The following is a 21,868-nucleotide window of genomic DNA, read 5'->3' on the forward strand; positions in this document are numbered from 1 at the left end:
TAAGGGGATCCACATCACCCCCCACTTCAAGTAGCTCCACTGGCTCCCCATTCAGAGCAGATGGTAGTTCAAGATGTTGAACCACACCTTCAAAGTCCTTCACTTGCAAGGACCAGCATACATCAATCACCGCCTAAATTGCCACCTTCCATCCAGACACCTGCGCTCCGCCTCCCTCCTCCCTTCTCCCCACATCCCCCGCAGAAACAGTGGAGGTCATTCTTTCTCGTACCTAGCTGTAAAGTCCTGAAACGATCTCCCACTTCACTTCCAGACCTCACCCTCTCTACCAGTATTCAATAAGGAGCTCACGACCTGGCTGTTAAACTGAACCTCCCCTGCAGGAGTGCTCTCAGCGCCTGAATAACCTTATGGGCAATTAGCTGTGCTCTATAAATCCAGATTGCCTAATTGATTTGTCCCGCTCAGTAGTGCTGGTACCAAAGGCTTCCTCATTGGGTGACACCCCAGAACTGAGGATCTGTGTGAATTACAGGGGCTCAAATTAGTCACCATGACTGATGCACACACTGTTCCCATGGCTAAAGAGTAGGCCTGGGCATAAAATTCCGCTTCGCAGACGGAGTTTGCAGAAATCACAAGCTCCCCGTTCTGTGTAGAACGTGGAGTTTCCGATAAACTCCACACTCCACAACGGAGCGGATTTCTTTTTTTCCATTGACCCGCATATTATGTCACTTTGCGTGCGCAGGGAGAGCGACCAAACTTGTCGGGTGCTCGCGAGTAGTAGGGCAATCCTCCGCTGCCAAGGGGACATCATCCCCGAACCAGTAGTGTGCCAGAAGGCCACTTAGGACAGTGGTTGAGAAAGGGGGCAGGGCTTTCCATGACATCCAAGCAATCCCACTGTGGGGTCTTACTTGTGGCAAGAAGAGGTTTTATTGGCTTCCAACGACCATCATCCCCCAACCAGTAGTGCGCTAGAAGGCCCCTTTACAGATTAGGTGAGAAAGGGGGCAGGCCTCCAATAACGTCTCAGCAATCCCGCGGTGGGGTACTTACTTGTGGCAACAATAGGGGTTCTTGGCCCCCAGCAATCCTCAGCAGCCAAGGGGACTTCATTAGGGGTGGTCGAGCAATACTCTGCCCGCTCACGGAACTCTGCGGAATTTGGCAGAGTTTTTCGGCAGCTCCACGGTATTCCGTAGAGTGAAACTCTGTAAGCTCTGCCCAGGCCTACTCATGAGCTGGAAACATCCTTAACATCGCGGTCAGTACACCATGATGCTGTTACATCGCGGTCATTACAACGACCGCGATGTAACCACGCTATGCCATTACAACGCAAGTCTTTACATCGACTTGCGCTGGATGGCGTGCTAACATTACAAATAGCGTACTTTACTATCCAAACACCTTCCCTACTGTTAAGTGGACTGGAGTTGGGATAGAAAATTACATTTTTCTAATGCGATGTACTGATTCGCATTGTATCGTCATACATCCCTCATGAGCTCACTGATGGGTTAGGTGATTGCCAAATTCCTCAGTACCTTTTTGACTGGGCATCGTGGTTTTGGTGGATTTCCCTGAGGAGCCAAGAAGAAGTCAGCACTCTCCAAACCAGAAAGGCACTTGCAGTTCAGGCTTATGTGCTCTTGGTTGAAGAATGCCCCTGCCACCTTCCAAAGGTTAGTAAACTGGCTCCTGCTTGGGTTGGAGTACTTCAGTACCACCTACCTGGATGACATTGCTGTCTTCACTAGGATGACCACCTGAACCACCTAAAGAAAGTGCTCCATGAGCTGCCGCAGGCAGGCCTCACTATCAAGCTCAGTAAGGGCCAAATAGGGCAGGGTAGGATGGCGTACTTAGGCAACCAAGTTGGCGGAGGATAAGTACAACTTCGACAACACAAAAATGAGACCATCATGGCCTTGTAACCTCCCAAAACCCAGGTCAAGGTGAGAGATGTTTTTTTAAACCTCATGACTAGTACAAGAAGGTAGTGAAGTAGTGTGGCCCCCCTGACAAAGCTGACTACCAAGAAGTAGTTAAAAAAGTTAATCTGGACAGAGGCATGTCAACAGACCTTTGACACCCTGAATGAAGCCATTTGTTATGCAGTAAAGAATTCTTTGTGCAGACAGATGTTTCATTGCATGGTACTGGGGCTGTTTTTTCCAGTTGTACAAGGAGGGCCACAAGATGTGGAATTGTTTATTCTGAATGACACTGTTCTCAAGAGAACCTGCTAGAGGTTTAGTAAAACATTTTCAACAACGTTCCTCTTTCATATGGTACAGCACTCAGTCAGTCAGATTAGCTTTATTCGATTTTAGTTTAAAAATCATAAAAGCAGCAACAATACAAAAATAAATACCTTAACATTTCATTACAAAGTTAATATCAACTATTAGAACAGGATAAAATGGATATGACAGATCTGCTAATCAATATAAAACATTTCATTATCAGGTAGAACAGCTCTAAAAGAAACAAGAAGGGTCATGCATACAGTGCCACAAAATAGCTAAGGTTCGGGGGAAGAACATCAGGCAAACCTATGTCGGCACTTTTCTTATTAATTGCATACAACTGTGTCAATTGAGCTGGTACTCATGAGTGGTCTCTTGTTAGTTGGTTATCAGAAAATACAATTTTTAAACAGTGATTCAAATCTGTTAGAGGCTAGAAGGTTAGTGGCGCTAGATGCACAAGATCCCCTTCCCCAGGGATTGTATTTCTTTGCCATTGATCTGAAGAACGGAATGTGTGGGATACTTGGGTAAAAGTCATGCAAGTCACAAATGCAAATGGGGCCATCTCCTTCGTTGGGCTGGCAGGATCGTAAGTAGGGGACGGTGTTCTTATTCTTAAATTTAATTAACACCAAGTCCCCAGAGGTGTCTTTGGGCAGCGTGCCTATCCACCCCACCCTCCTGACGCTCAGGATTCCACCGTCTAGATCGGGTGGCAGAGGTCTATTGTTCTGTAACCAAAAAATAGCCTTATTTAGCAGGTCCTGATGTGTTTTGTGTTTTTCCTGACTAAGTGGGGGAACCCCAGAGAGGACAGTCACGTATGGGGCGGCTTCAGGAGGTAAGTTAATACGTGGCGTTCTTACTGGATCGGCTCTGGCCACTGTGTAATTAGTTAACAGGGGTTTCAATGCCACTTTGGGACCTGTTGCGGTAGGTGAACTATGAGGTAGTATGTTGGTTTGGGCAATCTTACGTGTAATTGACTTAAACTTTACAGGGGTAATGAGAGGATTAGGATAAGCGGGTATTGCCAACTTGTTGGTTGGTGAAGAATTCCTTTTGATTAGTTTCTCAATGCTAGTCAGCCTGTCCCCCAGATCATTAAGTTTTGTTACCAAAGGTGATATGACAGATAGTAACAATTGCTCGAGCTGACCCAGCAAAGTCGGTTGGGAGGACGATACAGGGTCATCTATTTTATCCACAACCATATCCGCCATTGATGTGTTTGGATTAGAGGGGGATGATGTGGGGCTGGTGCATAATTTTGGAGTTTTTGGTGGGGTCTCATTGACATTTGCCCCATCATACTTCCTTTTAATATTGAGACCCCGAGGCAGAGCAATGGACTCAGTTTTGTCTTTGTTTAAAGGTAAGGGTAGGTCCCGCGGAGTGCCGTTTAAATTGTCAGAATTATTGCCCATAATTGGGGGGGGTGATGCATCCAGGACATACTTGGTGCCACACAGGGCATTGAGCTCCTCCCAAATGGACATGTTGAGTATACAATCCCCCAAAAAGCGACAATAAACAGTACAGAGCAAGTTGATACGTAAAGTGCGTCTCTATACCGTATCCAGTGGAAAGGTCAGGTGGGGTAGCCCGTCCCAGCCTCTTCTGGCCTCAGAGGGCCGTAGAGGGTCCGCCCTTTGCCCGGGCTTAGCCCGGCATCGCCCGCGCGCGTTCCGCGACGCGGAAGGGTTTCTCTCCTTATCTGCGCCTTCCGGGCACGTCTGTGGGCGGGTAGGGGCGGAGCAGCAGGAAAAGGTCTCTGGGTATTGTGGTCCCCCCGCTCTGCGGCCGTGTGGAGTACCGGTCGCGGCGGTGGGGGGGACCTGCAGCCAATGGTGATGTCAGCCCCGGTGAGCCCCGGTAAGTTCAATGTGCCAAGAGTCGCCCGCTCCCCAGATGGGTTTCTCTCCTTATCTGCGCCTTCCGGGCGCGTCTGTGGGCGGGTAGGGGCGGAGCAGCAGGAAAAGGTCTCTGGGTATTGTGGTCCCCCCGCTCTGCGGCCGCGTGGAGTACCGGTCGCGGCGGCGGGGGGAACCTGCAGCCAATGGTGATGTCAGCCCCGGTGAGCCCCGGTAAGTTCAATGTGCCAAGAGTCGCCGGATGGGTTTCTCTCCTTATCTGTGCCTTCCGGGCGTGTCTGTGGGCGGGTAGGGGCAGAGCAGCAGGAAAAGGTCTCTGGGTATTGTGGTCCCCCCGCTCTGCAGCCGCGTGGAGTACCGGTCGCGGCGGCGGGGGGGACCTGCAGCCAATGGTGATGTCAGCCCCGGTGAGCCCCGGTAAGTTCAATGTGCCAAGAGTCGCCCGCTCCCCAGATGGGTTTCTCTCCTTATCTGCGCCTTCCGGGCGCGTCTGTGGGCGGGTAGGGGCGGAGCAGCAGGAAAAGGTCTCTGGGTATTGTGATCCCCCCGCTCTGCGGCCGCGTGGAGTACCGGTCGCGGCGGCGGGGGGGACCTGCAGCCAATGGTGATGTCAGCCCCGGTGAGCCCCGGTAAGTTCAATGTGCCAAGAGTCGCACTCATTCACCGTGGTTCACTATTATTTATGTAACTAGTTTGTTCTGACACCTTCGGATAATATTAGGACAGTAGGGTGGATTGATATTTATGTAGTCGGTTAGTGCTAAAGTGATACGATTATATGACGATTCCTAACGCTGTAAACTGATTTGTTGAAAATGTAATCCTTTACTAACACAATGAGGATTTTGCAATTGTAATGCTTTCTTAAAGAGTACATAGCTATATAAACCCTTTACATTTGGGAGTGAGTGAGAGACATTTAGCCTTCTACAAGGGAAGCCGTCAGATTTCTTACTGATTTGCACAAATTTGAGACTCAGTCTTTTTTTTAATTTTGTATAGTTTTGCCATGGTTCTTATTACTGAGAGCATTTGTGGCAATCACTTTATGCTTTTAAAAGAGACTACTGCTCTATCTGCATTTTAGTACTGCTATTGTACTTTTGGAAATTTGTATTAAACCTTCATGGTTATAAAAAGTAGAAATCACTTTTTAAGTCAGTCCTTTCCATATTTGACTAAACCTTGCGCTGCTGTTTTGACTCTTCTCTCTGGGACATGTTGCCTCTTGAATTGAGGTTAGCAGTGTTCCCGATCCTATCCTGGTTCTGGGTGTGCCATTGAGATGCAGTGACACAAGAAAAACGGATGAAACCCCACTCTGTGTGGACACATTTATTAAAATGTTGAGCAACTCTGACAAGGAGTTGTAAAATTCCCACAGAAAACAAAAAATGACAACGAGATGGCACTTAACGAACTGAAGGCTCTAGTGGCAGGGCCATTTGAGTAGGGGAATCCCCAAATTTAAAGGAAAACAGATAACAGAAATCCAACAGACTAAGCATGCACTGAACTGCTGGAAAGGCAGTGAAAAAGAGTACCCTCAACACCTGTCACATTGGCTTTCTGAAGTCATTGTTTCGGTAGTGTTAACTGGGTCTGTCTTCACTTCTTCCCTACACTACTGTTGGAGTTTTCGCACATTTAGTAGAAATCACTTTTTAAGTCAGTCCTTTCCATATTTGACTAAACCTTGCGCTGCTGTTTTGACTCTTCTCTCTGGGACATGTTGCCTCTTGAATTGAGGTTAGCAGTGTTCCCGATCCTATCCTGGTTCTGGGTGTGCCATTGAGATGCAGTGACGCAAGAAAAACGGATGAAACCCCACTCTGTGTGGACACATTTATTAAAATGTTGAGCAACTCTGACAAGGAGTTGTAAAATTCCCACAGAAAACAAAAAATGACAACGAGATGGCACTTAACGAACTGAAGGCTCTAGTGGCAGGGCCATTTGAGTAGGGGAATCCCCAAATTTAAAGGAAAACAGATAACAGAAATCCAACAGACTAAGCATGCACTGAACTGCTGGAAAGGCAGTGAAAAAGAGTACCCTCAACACCTGTCACATTGGCTTTCTGAAGTCATTGTTTCGGTAGTGTTAACTGGGTCTGTCTTCACTTCTTCCCTACACTACTGTTGGAGTTTTCGCACATTTATGAACTTGTGCATTTTTGCCAACGTACAACAACCTGAATTTACACTTGAATTTACATGTGTACATTTATCAATGATTGCTTTTGAAACAATTTTGCTATGACCTGTTAAAGTGCCTTTCCTTGCTTATGTTAACTAAGTCACAGTTAGGAATCGATGCCATCCTATTTAAAGTGTATGCCTCATATGTCTCACCCTGCACGTATGCCCGTATGAGTGCAGGGTGAGAGATATGGCCGTATGAGTGCAGGGTAAGCGGTATGCCCGTATGAGTGCAGAGTTAGAGGTATGCCCGTATGAGTGCAGGGTGATCGGTATGCCCGTATGAGTGCAGGGAGAGAGGTATGCCTGTATGAGTGCAGGGTGAGCGGTATGCCTGTATAAGTGCAGAGTGGGCGGTATGCCTGCATGAGTGCAGGGTGAGCAGTATGCCTGTATGAGTGCAGGGTGAGCAGTATTCCCACATGAGTGCAGGGTGAGCGGTAGTCCGCATCCGGCAAACACCATTTTTTCATCCGAACTGCACGTTGCCTTAAGATGATTCCGCTTTATTGGAGAAATGTGGCTCAGTGGTTAGAGGCGGCAGACCCGGAAGCTGAGATCAGCCGTGGACCAGGGTTCGATTCCCCGCCTCGGTGGGTCTTGGGCTCAAAAATTCCACGGACTCGACAATTCTCGCTCCGGTGCCTACTCGACTCACGGGGTCACACTCTGCGACTCTGGGCAATAGCTTGCTTAATCTCCACTACGGCCCTTCGCGGCGGGATGCCTGGCTTTCACCTTGTGAATACCCTGCCGGGGTATCTCTCACAGGGGAATACCAGGACGGGTTCCCTAAGCAAGCGCCTTGAGACCCCTGGGTGAAATGTGCGCTATATAAATCGAAATACATTTACATTTACATTTACATTTATGGCAGTGACGGCTACACCAGTCCGTCTTTCTTGTTTTTATTTGGGTCTCTCTCATACTTTGGGCGCAGGCTGCCCTCGATCGTAAACACGACTAGGACCGGGTTGGAAGTATCACCGGTCTCCCGTAACAGCTCCTACTGACAGATATTCAGCCCAGAAGAGTCACTGGTAATTCCCGATTGACGAAACACGTGTCGGCTGGTTTCATGTTCTTTGAATCTCCTCTTGAAAGAGGACCATGTTCACCTATAAAAGGATACAGTAAAATCTATTGACTTTCGATCTTCTTTCTCGTACACATTGTTTACTTTAAAGGAACTCTTTTACGTGTGCTCTGGACTTTGTTCGCACTAATTGAAAGAGGAGGTCTTTACCCACTCTTTTTCAGCGGTTTCTGTGGTTTCCCCATACCTAGCAGCACCGTTCCATATTTGTATATTACTTCCTATACTCCTCGTTACTTGTAGTGCGCCAATATTTCTGAATACTAAAACCCTATGCAGAACCCTCAGGGTAAGCAGTATGCCAGTCTGAGTGCAGGGTGAGCTGTATGCCTGTATGAGTGCAGGGTGAGTAGTATTCACATATGAGTGCAGGGTGAGCGGTATGCCTGTATGAGTGCAGGGTGAGCGGTATGCCTGTATGAGTGCAGGGTGAGCTGTATGCCTGTAAGAGTTCAGGGTGAGCAGTATGCCTGTATGAGTGCAGGGTGAGCAGTATGCCTGTATGAGTGCAGGGTAAGCAGTATGCCTGTATGAGTGCAGGGTTAGCGGTATGACTGTATGAGTGCAGGGTGAGCGGCATGCCTGTATGAGTGCAGGGTGAGCGGCATGCCTGTATGAGTGCAGGGTGAGCGGTATGCCTGTATGAGTGCAGGGTGAGTGGTATGCCCATATGAGTGTAGGATGAACGGTATGCCTGTATGAGTTCAGGGTGAGCAGTATGCCTGTATGAGTGCAGGGTGAGGAGTATGCCTGTATGAGTGCAGGGTGAGCGTTATGCCTGTATGAGTGCAGGGTGAGCGGTATGCCTGTATGAGTGCAGGGTGAGCGGTATGCCAGTATGAGTTCAGGGTTAGCGGCATGCCTGTATGAGTGCAGGGTAAGCGGCATGCCTGTATGAGTGCAGGGTGAGCGGTATGCCTGTATGAGTGCAGGATGAGTGGTATGCCAGTATGAGTTCAAGGTGAGCGGCATGCCTGTATGAGTGCAGGGTGAGCGGCATGCCTGTATGTGTGCAGGGTGAGCAGTATGCCCGTATGAGTGCAGGATGAGTGGTATGCCTGTATGAGTGCAGGGTGAGCAGTATGCCCGTATAAGTGCAGGATGAGTGGTATGTCCGTATAAGTGCAGGGTGAGCGGTATGCCTGTATGAGTGCAGGGTGAGCGGTATGCCTGTATGAGTGCAGAGTGAGCGGTAGGCCTGTATGAGTGCAGGGTGAGCGGTAGGCCCGTATGAGTGCAGGATGAGTGGTATGCCCATATGAGTGCAGGGTGAGTGGTATACCTGAATGAGTTCAGGGTGAGTTGTATGCCTGTATGAGTGCAGGGTGAGCGGTATACTTGAATGAGTTCAGTGTGAGTAGTGAGAGTCCATTGTGTGAGTGGCAGTGGCGGCTTGCAGAGGGAGTGCTGCGGGCGGTGAGGCTGGGCAGGGGAGGGCCAGGGTGGGGGGGTAATGGAGTCAGATATACAAAGGCAAGGACTAAAGTAAATAAATCAATAAAACGATTTACCTTGCGCTTTCTGCATTGCCGAGTTGGCGATGCAGCGAGGTCACTCCTTGCCCTTGGATGTCCGACTCCACTAACCCCCTCCCCCCCCCACCATGCCCTCCACCGCCCCACATCACTCCCTCTGTGAGCCGCCACTGGTTAGTTGGGATGCTGAATGAGTGCACGGCAAAGGGTTTTACTGTCTGGGTGATGGGTGATGGGTGATGGGTGATGGGTGTCTGGGTGATGGATGAGCAATGTGAGTCTGACTGTAGAGTGAGCAGGGTGAAGTATCTGGAGTGTAGGGTGCGTAATGTGTCTGAGTGAGTGCAGGGAGTGTGGCAAGTCTTGATTGTAAACCTATTTGCAATTTTTAAAAATGCTAGCAAGCTTTCTTGAAAGATATACTGAAAAAGCATCATTTTTACCTGTTGTTTCTCAATTTATTTTGGAAGGGATAAACCCATGCACCCCCAAACCATGTCTGATTCAACCTCGCTCACACTGTATATCCAGCTCACTGCTTTTTGCCCCGCACTTTGAAAATGTACAACACGCCACCTGCTGATTTGGCATATGTATTTTAGAGGGCTGTATTTTTTGTTTTACAATGTACTCAGCTCACGTGTCATGTATCTTGCAAATTTCCTGGATTGAATTTGATCTCACCAGTGCGAACTGTTTCTGCGCACTAGGAGTTAATCAATCAATCAATCAATCATAGCATTTGTATAGCGCGCTACTCACCCGGAAGGGTCTCAAGGTGCTGGGGTGGGGGGGGTCTGCTACTGCTTGAAGAGCCAGGTCTTGAGTTGCTTCCTGAAGGAGAGGTGGTCCTGGGTCAGCCGGAGGTGGATGGGGAGTGAGTTCCATGTCTTGGCCGCCAGGTAGGAGAAGGATCTTCCTCCGGTGGTGGCTCTGCGGATGCGTGGAACTGCGGCGAGGGCGTGGCTGGCGGAGCGTAGCTGGCGGGTGGGAGTGTAGAAGGTCAGGCGGTTGTTGAGGTACCTGGGTCCCAGGTCGTGGAGGGCCTTGTGTGCGTGGGTGAGGAGTCTGAACGTGATCCTCTTGCTGACGGGGAGCCAGTGCAGGTCCCTCAGGTGTCCGGAGATGTGGCTGTGTCGGGGGATGTCCAGGATGAGTCGTGCGGAGGCGTTCTGGATGCATTGGAGTTTTTTCTGAAGTTTAACTAACTTTCCGTAGTTTTCACTCCAACGAAAGCCATCCGAGGTGGAACATGCATGCCTGTGTTGTGTAATATTTGGTATCCCCTTGGGCAGGGCTTTAAGTGGAGAAAAAAAAACTGGTGGTGCTCTCAAAGGGGTTGTGGCTAATGTAATTAAGGGCGTGTCGTCAAAACACGTAAAATAAAAATCTGTGCTTAGCATAGTGTGTCACCCGACTTGTATTTTGCTGTTTCTGTCATTGCATCCAGATACATAATGCCAGTAACATTATACCTACAAGAAGTCAGAACTATTGGCTTTGTCAATGGTTGTTGTTAGTTGCTTTGAGCAGTGTGTGAGCACGCGCACATCGATGTGCTTGCAGTCACTGCCACTCACACAATGGACTCTCACTATTCACACTGGAAAAAAACGGACCACCTGTGCTAGGGCATAAAACAGAGCCCGATCAAGACCCGTTTCGAGGCCCTCTTTGTAAAACTACCGGTGCTCAGCACCGGCGAGACCCGGCCCACTAAAAGCCCTGCGGGCTTTGGGATCGTGAATCACCTGGCTTCGGCAGACTCCGGAGGTCTTGCCTATTGGACAGCTCGGACGGGCCCACAAGCAAGGTGGCTTTTCATTTTTACTTTCACCAAGCCAAAATCAAAGGCCCGATTTAAAGGGCCATCAGCCCTTATTTCGTTCAAGTATCATCTTGTCTCGGAGCCATCTACATGCCAATGCAATGGAAGGAAACAAAGGCACACAGAGCATCACTACTCAAGAACTTTAGAGAAACTATGATGTGGAGGTAGGTTTTTGACTTTGTTTAACCCTCCTACATCAATCAGTAAGAGTTGTGCATGGACGGTTAGAATACAAATGTAACTGTGTGTATGAGTAATTACAAAAATAATGATTTAAATGGCACCTACTAAATACCTTGTTTTATTTTGCTATTTTATAGCACTTCTCATCTCAGTTTAAAGAGCCATGCCACTTTACATCACACTTAGAGATAGATAAATCATACAAGTGTGTAAATCAATGTGCAGGAAATTTTCCAAAACACAAGGAAGTTTACAAGGTGTAGGAATCATATATTGTCCTCACTTGTTGCCATTATATGTTAAGAGAGAGCAGTCAGGAAAAAAGCAAAGTCAGGATATATAATGTACCACAGTGATTGGGGCTGTCTGTACTAACAAGACTTTATTAATTCCCAGAGGAACTCTTGTTCTCAATCTTAGAATAACAACAGATTGCAAAAAACAAACAAAAAGGATCTAAACCTATGACTTACATATTGAATGCAGCTCCTTGATTTTGATAAATAGTACACTGTGATGTATCAGAAGGCACTGCAATTTATGAACTGGAAGTAACATAATGAGCAGTGTCAAAAGCAGTAGCCCACTTATCGACATAAAATGCAAATCTGTGACCTGCATGTTAAAAAATGTGCTTTACAGCAGAAACATTAACCCTCTATGCTACCCTATGAGTTAAAGCTGTGATTGGACCAAACACAGACCCCTCTTAGAACTGCATGAAACCACCAGTTATGTTTACCATATTATAATCCTCTCAGAATTGCTGTCCACTCAAAGATCTATGCAGCAGGTGTTTTAATCCTAACAAATATTTTAATACACTGCTTCCTTGTGACCGCTTAAGTAAAGTAGAACACAATTCTGTCAAATTTGTCTTTTTTGCCAATTTCTTTGCAGCCGTTTTTTCTAATATCTATGTAGGTTGAGTGACAGACTCTGCTTTTCAAGATCCGCCCCTCGTGTCTGTACCCCCTTTACTCTGCCACTCGTTTATAGGTTCCCGGAATAACTTTTTTCAAATTTCAGCACTGGGGCGGCCCTATCCTTATGCGTTAGGCTACTCAAGCCCTCTCACCTGTAGATGGGCCCGAAGGTCTGGAAGTTCTTCTCCATGAGGCCATGGATGTTATGGAAGCCGTCCTCCTTCCAGAAGCGGTAGAGGTTCACCCAGCCGTTCTTCCACTCGCCCGGCATCTCATGGAAGGGCCGTGGCAGTTTTCCCTGGACGGACTCGGACCCCGGCTCGGTGGTCAGGGCATGGACGTGGCGGCGGGAGACCGCCGAGGTGCAGCAGGGCACGCCCCAGGTTGGCCAGCGGGAGGCAGCCCTGGCTAGCATCCTCGCGCCGGTGCTGTGCAACATTTGGTACCCCATTCACTTCGCCTGTCTTCGGAGCTCTGCCCTATTCCACTGCTCGGACGACTCTCCTGTACCCCGCCCACTCACGGAGTGGCGCACCTCAGCGCTACCCCGGCAGGTACAGGCGTGCCCTGAGTAGAAGTACTGCTAGAAAACCAGTTGTCACCATTTGGACAGCACACCGACTCCCAAAAGTCCCGAGGGAAGAGATGGATGGGCCCGATGAATGCACCCAGGCGAGCACTGAGCTAAGAGGGCCATTGCCCGTCCAGCAGCTTCCATGAGTGGAGCTGGCTGGGCTGGGGGCTGTGTCGGAAGGTCAGCTAGTATTCTGCCGGTCCTGCCAATGTTTTTTTAAATGCGCGCTTAATCAAGCTTGCAGTCTTTTTCTTTTGAATGTTTTGCAAGCTGTGCTCAGTTATTTATTTTCATAGATAACAAGCAGTACCTTAGGATATTTAAAGTTTCAGGGGTACAAGAATAAAATCACAGCAGAGTCGAAACCTGCTGTTGAGAAACACTTTATGATTTGCATAAAAATAACAGCGGTGCCCTGCAACACCTCTTTGCAACTAAAGACCTGTAAAAAGGTCCTGTTAAAAGGCCAAAGGTGGTCAGTCTATCTAAAGCTGACTATTTTTTTTCCCAAAGCAAAAATATGTGACGCCAAGACGGCAGGAGGATGCCTTAGTATATTACTTAAGTATAGCACCCTGCACTAATACAGACAACCGTTATGGTTATTTTAGTGATCTTAGACAACCATAGAAAGCTCTCTAAGTGGTAGCTGTGGAGAGCAGCCTTCAGGCTTAGTCCCGAAGGAGTGTAAAGCAGCTTCTTTTACCAATATTTTATCTTATGATGAAGGTTAAGAGAAAAAGAACCACACAGTGTAGTTGTAAAAATATGTATTTATTATAAACACTCACTAACACATTGCAATATCACCTCCCAGGGGAGATATAATCACAATGCACACAAAACGTCAGCAATAGAACACTTAAGTAGCACAAATACATAGTGGTCCCCAATGGGAGACCAAACCATATACTAATAATGTGGATGGCGAACCACGACCTAATTTCGAGACTGGACCCAGAAGACTCAGAAGAGCCGGTGACCCAAGGAATCAACCAATGTAAGTACTCAGGAACCCTACGGAGGCCGTGTGCAGAGTGGGAATATGACCGCATGCTCAATACAAGTCAATGGGGAAGTCGCGGTTGCAGTTTTCAAGAAGGACCCTTCCCAGAGGACACTGAAGAAACCCTGAGGAAGATGGAAGGTGGAAGAGTCACCCCACCCGTGGATACCCCGGGAACCAGGATACCTACACCAGGAAAGCAAGGTGCATATGTGTGGAGTGACGTCGGAAACCGCTGTAGACCACAATGGAGGACTTCAGTAAATATGCAGCTGGCGAAGAAGGTGAAAAAGTCCGGTGGTACCCAAGGGTGGATTTAGAAAGACAAGTACCTGTTACCAGAGGTGATGGAGTCTTTGCTACTCAGGAGTGACCAGGAGGCACGAAAGACTAATGCCCTCTAATGTCGGAAATGAGCTGTGCCACGTCGGATATCCAGAGACAGGGGTTGGTGTCCAGTAGGAGCACCAACAAGCCTTGGCTGCGGCAACAAACGTGGCAGATGAAAAAGATGCAGTGTTCGGACCAGCAAGTTCCACGGGACTCAGCATGAGCAGGTAAGTCAGAGTAGGCCCTGAGCAGATAGGGAAGCCCACTGGAGCCAAAGAAGACCCTTAAGGGAATCCACAGGCCGGAGGCACAGGAACCACAAGTGGACCTTCAGCAGCTCACTAATGATGCAGGGCCATGGTGCAGAGGATATGGTGAGGACAAAGATATTGGTAGCAAGAGATGCTGGAGGCTAGTGGGTGTGGTCAACTGCCGATCGTGGAGGATGTGATGTAATGGGCTGCCACGTCCCCTCCCCTGCAGGTGGAGCCTGTGTGGACGGAAGAGCAGGGCCTGCTTCTGGCCCGGTGTGCGGGTGATGGGCAGCAGAGGGCCTATAACTGGCTAACGCTCACCTTCTTGCCTGGACCGTGTAAACCAGTAGCAATAAATCTCTCCCTCTCCCCGGCTGAAGCTCCTTGATCAGCCCCAAGGGCCCCTGACAACAATGCAAAAACACATGCTGGGTTCCCCCCCCTGGTAACAACCGGCTGCCAGGCGGATTAGATGGGGGAGTGTGGTCTGCTTAGAGCTGGGTGCTGGCGGGGGGAGGCGGTGAGGAGACCTTGCACTCAAAGAGTATTAACCAGAGACTCTAACACACACAAATCTGCGGCGGCGGAGGCAGAGGCAGCTTTCATGCAAATCTCCATCCCGGCCTTGACGAATAGCGGATGGCTCTTCTGCATGGCTGGCGGGCCCGTCGGCTGGAAACCCAGCATTGGAGGAGCGAAGTGATCTACAGAGCCTAATTGTGGGTGGGGGGGTCTGTTGCTGAACCCTCTACAAACATGGCAAATCTGCAAGGCCTGAGTCAAAACACTGCGAGCGGCAGAGACCCCGGACCCTCTCCCCCGAACTGAAACATAACAGGCACTGGTGCAAGAGATAATTGCAGGCGTGGGGCCAGACCTGGGTCAGGTCTGTAATAACCGTCAAAGAGCATCTTTCCACAGGAGCACAGGAACAAAAGCCAGTGGAGATGTCATTGGTAACCCCACAAGGGACCCCCTCATGGTATCTTCCTGCAAGAAGGTATCGGTAGGAGGCCAGGATCCCTTCTGGGAATACACTCTCCTTAAGTGGCCTCTAACAAGGGCTAGAGACTGTCGGCCAAGTTCCCCGGCGGTGGCTGGGATCACCAGGCACTGAACCAGCCGCTACACGGCACAATATGGTACACACAAAAGGGAAAGCAAAAGAACCAATACCAATGGACAGTGCACAGCAGGGTGAACCAGAAAACTCAGCCCCACCACTCACAGTGGATTTTATGCCGCCGACAAACTTGGTTGCAACACCGGATAAGTTAGACCTCATACTACAACAAATAGGGGTGCTGACCACAGACTTTCTACTGCTAAAGGCGGACCTCAGTAATCTAGCAGATACTGTAAAAAATAACAAGATGCATATAACAGAACTCGCCCCACAGCACAAAGAACACACAGACTAAATCACCCAACTGAAACAACAGATATTCACCCTGCAAGAAAGAGTGGATGATGTGGAAGTACCCTCGAGAAGAAATAATATCTGCATTGTCTTCAGAGGACACTAACATGCATTCGGACTCCTAAAATAGTGTAATTCTGTTCAACTCCATTACCCCGCAACTAGTGAACAAATATTTGGTATTACTAAATCAGGTATTACTAACCATAATATGAGTGAACCCCAAATATTGTGATCATTAGCTCCTGAAGCAACTCCCACCATGCAGTGTGTTCTATGCTAATGTAAATGGCCTGGGTCCTACCTGGCCCTATCCCGACATCTATCACAAAGATAATACGTCCTCTTTGAGCATCAGTAACCATGCCCGTCATGGCGAATGCAAAACGGCCACAGTTGGCACAGTCATTATAATGGTTAACTGTTTGGTCCATCATAGTTACCTTGTTGGACCCTGTACTGAGTTTTAACTGGGAAAGTTGTTTGATTGGCTCACCACCACTGTTCCCATTAAAGTGCACACTTCTCTTAACATGATGTGCAGTGCCGTATGTGCAGCGCGCACTCACACAGGACATCCTGGGAGATAGTCGCGATAGCAAGCAGCGCGAAAATCAGTCACTTCCTGGATGCGGTGATGTGCCGGAGGATAGTCGGGACTAGGGAGTGCAGGTAAGGGGGGTTTGGCAGCTTGCCGCTGTTGCCACTTGCGGGGCAGATTGTGGGCTTATGTTTAAGTATTCATGTTAATCACAGCCCCTTCACGAGATGTGATTAACATGAATACTTAAACAAAAACCCACAACCTTCCCCGCACCGCGCTTTACAAACCAAAGAGTGGAGCAAGTTAAAAATACAGTGTGCACTTTCTGGAAGTGCATGCAGTGTTTTTAAACTTGCTCTACTGTTTTGTTTGTAAAGCGCGGTTGCAAGAGAGATTGTGGGCTTTTGTTTAAGTATTCATGTTAATCACAGCTCGTGAAGGGGCTGTGATTACCATGAATGCTTAAACAAAAGCCCACAATCTCATAGCTGCCAAGGTTTCAGATTGCTTATGTGTGACATTTTCATAATGTCAGTGTTATTATGAGTGACACTTTCTCTTGAGCAAAAATCAAGCAATGAAGATGAGGGAAACACATAAATATCAGAAATTACACCCATGTGAGCAACAAAAAAACGATGTGTCGTACCATTCCATTAAAAGCCTCAAAACCCATCCTGTAGTAGCACACCAAAATCAAGCCACATCTAATACCCTTATCCCTCTCCCTCACATTAAAAGCACACATTCATTTTGGGCCAGGCCAATAAACACATTTGCATGTAACGTGTCCTGCCCTTCCTTTAATCTCATCAATGTTTGTTGGCCGTTTTGCTCTGCATTGCGTAAAATGCGTGCATTACACCTTTTGTTCAAGGCATCAATAAAAATATGTTTCTTCCGTAGATCGTTTTCATGGAGCCTTGAATTTATTTATCTGAAACGCAGTTTCAGCTTGTATTGGATTTGTATCCAGCATACAGTATCAAAAGCAAAATTACAATTGTTAATGTGATGTCATGTTCCCTAGAAAAGAAAGCATGGGGGGGGCGTGGCCAGGCGCCGATGGAAATGGCCGCCTGAATCCCTAGCTCCGCCGGGACCGTCAGTGTCCCCTTGAAAATCCGCACTAAATCCTGGCTGGGAGGCTTTCCGAAGGCGGCCCCCAGCTCCCTCAGGTGCGGTGACTCCTCGGTGAGATCTCCAGGCTGAACGGACCCTCGGAGGCCCCGGAATCCGACCGCGACTGATAGCGGCGACCAGACGTTCCACCCCTGGAGCCCGCATACGGCCGAGTCGGCCACTCGAGGTCCCGGACTGCGGCCTGCCGCGGCCCGCGGCTGTGAGGCGCGAAGGCGGGGGGCGTGGCCTCAGCATCGGCGCGAAAACGCCGGAACGCCAGAGACGTGTGGCGGGGTGCCCAGCGAGGCTTTTTGAACACGGGAGACCCGGGTCCTCTGCTGCTCGTCTACCCAAGCGGTAAGAGGGACTGCCGCGCACAGCGTGTCTACCGCCGGGGCTGGGGGGAGATTGCCCGGCCTGTGCTGCTCCCAGCCTTCCACAGACTAGCTGCCCTTCACTGCTGCATACAGGTGGCCCTGTGAGCCGCACACGTCCCACGGCTGTGGAGGAGGCTGGCCCCGGGGGACATTGACGGCAGGAGGACCGGCTGGAGGCAATGACGGACCTGGGAGGCATCTGATCGCGACGTGCACTCCCTGACACACCCCTGGAAGTGGGCCCCGCACTACTATAGCGCCTGGACGGCGGCTGCTGTGAATCAGAGTCTCTGTCATTGCCTGAGATCGGCTGGAGCGGGGTGTGGACCAGACCTGGCGGCAGTCAGGAAAAGGGTGGGCGACGTACCATCGGACCCCAGAGGCACCAGGTCAAGCATGAAGCCTAAAGGGGGTGCGGTGTCCCAAACGAATAAACTGGACCAATATACTGTGCCTAAGAACCAGACACAGCCTGGGGGAGAGACGAAGGATGTCGGGGGGAAGGCGGAACCCTCTCTAACGTCCATCATGGCCGCGATCCAGACACTTGGCACTAACCTAGAAACAAAGATGGACAAGATCACCATCGAGGTGAATCTGCTCCGTACCGACTTGGGGAAGACCGCGGACCGCTCGAAAGCCAATGAGGTGGACATTAAGGCCCTCCAGGACTCGGAGAAGAAGCTCACAAGCAGGGTCGACGAGCTGGTCCACCAGCACCGACAGATGGCACTGCGGCTCGATGATCAGGAAGGCAGGGCTCGAAGGAGCAACGTACGCGTGGTGGGCATGGAGGAAGACCTGGAGGGTGACAGTATGGAGCTTTTCCTCGAGGACCTGATACTCCATCACCTTAAGCCTAAGAGACTTTCCAAGATTTTCACTATAGAGAGAGCCCACCGGGCTCCGATTCCCAAGCCTAAGCCTGGAGCCCCACCGCGAACAATTATCGCCAAAATCCTTAACTACCGTGACCGAGATGCGATACTACAGGCTGCCAGGCAACACGGTGATCTACAATACGAGGGGTCCACGGTGCGGTTTTTCCCTGACTTCACGCTGCAAGTGCAACAAGAACGGCGGTCCTTCCAGGGGGTCAAGGCGGCGCTCCGAGACCATGGAGTTCGGTACATGATGTTCTTTCCCGCAAAATTAAAAGTTCTGCACGATGGCCGGTCCCATTTCTTTACCTCGCCAGCAGCAGTACAGGACTGGATTGACGCAAAGTTGGCTGTGGCCCGCCCTCTCCAAAATGGCGGACAGTGGAGAGACAATGGACAGCCATCTCCGGGATCGGCGACGGGAGGAGCTGAGGCGGGGGGGCAAAGTCAACGATCCTGGCGCTCGAGATTTAACAGTCCCCGTTGGGACTCACCCGGAGAAAACACAGCGCGATGAAACGATGCACACAGGACTTGGAAGAAGCCGGACAGTAATGTATAAAGTGTGCTTATTTGTAAGCCTGGGCGCTCCGAAGGGGCGGAATGGGGCTTGCCCGGGGATCTAGGGCCGGACTTCCTTTTTGTGCTTGCACACCCAAGGCCTGAGGGACTGAAGGACCTGGGACACTGCCGGGGGGCGGCCGGGACGGAGCTGGCCACGTGTACCCCGAGTTAGAAGTTCCTCGGTTTTTACCGGGGTAGGGTTGGGCGACAGGCGCTCTGCTAATTGGGGTGGTGGGTAGTTTGAAACCCACGGAGCAGGGGGCAGGGAGGGGGGGGGTTTGTTTTTGCAGAGGCGGGCGGGATGGTTGGGGTCCAGGCAGGGAGGAGATCAAGGGAACTCTCGAATATGCATATTACTGTCTGCACTGTTAGAGCATGTTGGGGGGGTTCCGGGATGGGCGGTGACCACTGGGGGGGATCCGGGGAGGGACGGGGAGTTGGGGGTTTGTTATGGTCGTACGAAGTGATTATCTATGATGTCATTTATAGTTCAGTGGTGCGAAGTAGAAATGGTTTACAAAGCAATGGTTATGGCTAGGCAATGGGAAAAGAGCTTGAGAATCATGAGCTGGAATGTGAATGGACTTGGGGACAGACTCAAGCGCACTATAGTCCTTCAACTCATTAAACGACACCAACCGGACATAGTGATGTTGCAAGAAACTCACCTACTTGGTAACACAGGTCACGCCCTCAACAGGTGGGGCTATACTCTAGCCTCGCACTCTGGCTTCACCTCAGGTTCCAGGGGGGTGGGGATACTATTGCGCCGTTCGCTGCCCTTCCACATTGATAGTACTAAAGCAGACCCACAAGGCCGCTTCACGGTGGTCACAGGACGATGGGAGGGGTTCACGCTTAACCTGCTTTCGACATACATCCCGCCGGGCCTGCAGGCTCCTGCCTTTGCAGACTTGGGCAAATTACTGCTCTCCCTTCCCGAAGGTCAGTTAGTCCTGGGTGGGGATTTCAATTCCGTAGTGTCAGGACTCCTGGATAGGCAGCCCCCCAGGGACCTTACCCAAGGGCAAAGATGGTTAGCTGACTTTCTTGAGGCCTTTGGACTCACCGACGTTTGGCGTCACCTTCATCCCACAAATAGCCAATTCACCTTCTTCTCAGGGCCACATCATACCTTCTCACGACTCGACTACATCCTCACCGTCATGCAGCACCACACTACAATACGGGAGGCCACACTCTTGACCAGGGGCATTTCGGACCATTCACCAGTTACCACGCACATAACGTTCGGCACCAGGAGGGAGGGGTGTGTAGCGCCGATAAACCCCTGGCACCTTAAAAACGAGGACACGCGGGGGAAACTTGACACCTCCATCTCACACTACTTTGAAGAGAATTTGGGATCGGTAGACTCCCCCGTCACGGTATGGGAGGCATTTAAAACAGTGGTAAGAGGGGAGGCGCTTTCCGCTATCGCAGGTAAAAGATGGGAACGGCGCTGCCAGGTCACTACAGTTGAGGCGGACCTTGCTATGCTGGAGGCTGAGGCACTCGAAAAAGGGGCTAGGATGGTTAGGCATAAGTGGCAGGTCAAATTGGCAGAATACAGAGAGCTGGTCTCCCTGGAGGCCCAGACGGTGGCTAGACATAGACTGGGTAGGTTGTACGATCAGGGCGACAAAGCTGGAAAGCTCATCGCCTGGTTGGATAAAAAACAGCTAGCCAAGAAGGTAGTGCCATTAATTCATACGCAATCCGGAGCGATTCTCACAGAGCCTCGAGATATAGTGGATGAGTTTGCTAGACACTATAAACAGGTCTACACGAGGGTATCTGACCGCCCGGAGGAAGACTCTATTGCCCTCCTTGCTGATATCCAAATGCAGTGTCTATCTGATGATGATCGTGAGACCATTGATAGCCCACTCACAGAGGCCGAAATACGGCGCGTGATAACGGAACTCCGGCCTGGGAAAGCATTGGGTCCCAACGGACTCCCGATAGAATTGTACAAGATTAAACCAGATACTATCAGTAAGCACCGTAAAGCCATGTTTGAGACAAGCAGAGAGGAGGGAATACTGCCGCGTGACCAGCGAATTGCCACTATAGTGGCGATCCTGAAGGAGGGAAAACCGGTTGAGCACTGTGCCTCATATAGGCCGATTTCACTCCTCAACGCTGAGCCCAAAATACTGGCAAAGGCACTTGCCAATAGACTCAAACCAGTACTGAGTACGCTGGTACATCCTGACCAGTCCGGCTTTATGCCACACCGGAATACGGCCCTCAATATCCGACGCCTCCACGGAGTGCTTGGCCAGCGCCATAGACTGACGGAGGACGCGGTGGTGGTCTCCCTGGATGCCACTATGGCGTTTGACACCCTAGAATGGCCATACATGTTCGCTGTCCTGCGTAAGTTGGGCTTCGGACCCCGATTCATGTCGTGGATTCGTCTCCTTTATTCGGAACCGCTGGCGCAGGTCCTAGTGAATAATAAGGTATCGGAGATCTTCACTTTAGAACGGGGTACTAGGCAGGGCTGCCCCCTTTCTCCTCTCCTGTTCGCCCTCTCCCTCGAACCATTGGCTGCCTGGATCAGACAGGACGTTTACCTTCGCGGAATAGAGTGGGCGGAGGGATGGGTAGATAAAATATCCCTATACGCTGACGACATTCTTTTATACCTCTCCAAGCCGCGACGTTTGATCATTGCTGCACTCGACATCCTCGCTAGCTTTGGTCGTAATTCCGGCTTCAAAGTCAACTGGAGCAAATCCTATCTCTATGTCCTCAGAGGGGAGACCCCGAAGCTTCCTGACACTTGTCCCATCACAGTTGTAGAGGAAGGCTTCAAGTACCTGGGAGTGTTCATCTCCACGGACAAACCCTTATCCTACGAGCGCAACCTACTGCCTCCCCTTCGGCGTCTCCAACGAGAAGCCAAGTCCTGGCAAGGTCTGCCGTTGTCGCTGCTAGGCCGGGCTGCCTTATTCAAAATGATGGCGCTGCCTAGGTTCC

At 50.0% G+C, this 21,868-nt stretch overlaps 1 protein-coding gene across 2 annotated transcripts in view; it reads right to left on the minus strand.

The window, feature by feature from the left end:
• Positions 1-21,868, minus strand: part of CYP11A1 (cytochrome P450 family 11 subfamily A member 1) — a 290,559-nt gene that overhangs the window by 235,040 nt on the left and 33,651 nt on the right. The window contains exon 1 of one of the 2 annotated variants that reach the window (XM_078685068.1): positions 11,961-12,290. The exons of the other annotated variant lie outside the window; for it this stretch is intronic. Coding sequence (XP_078541194.1) covers positions 11,961-12,259 — 299 coding nt within the window. The 5' untranslated portion in view covers positions 12,260-12,290. Of the gene's footprint in view, positions 1-11,960; positions 12,291-21,868 lie in introns of those variants that run through there. 2 annotated transcript variants of the gene reach the window in all.

This window comes from Lissotriton helveticus, chromosome 3_2 (genome assembly GCF_964261635.1).
Source record: "Lissotriton helveticus chromosome 3_2, aLisHel1.1, whole genome shotgun sequence".
NCBI lineage: Eukaryota > Metazoa > Chordata > Amphibia > Caudata > Salamandridae > Lissotriton > Lissotriton helveticus.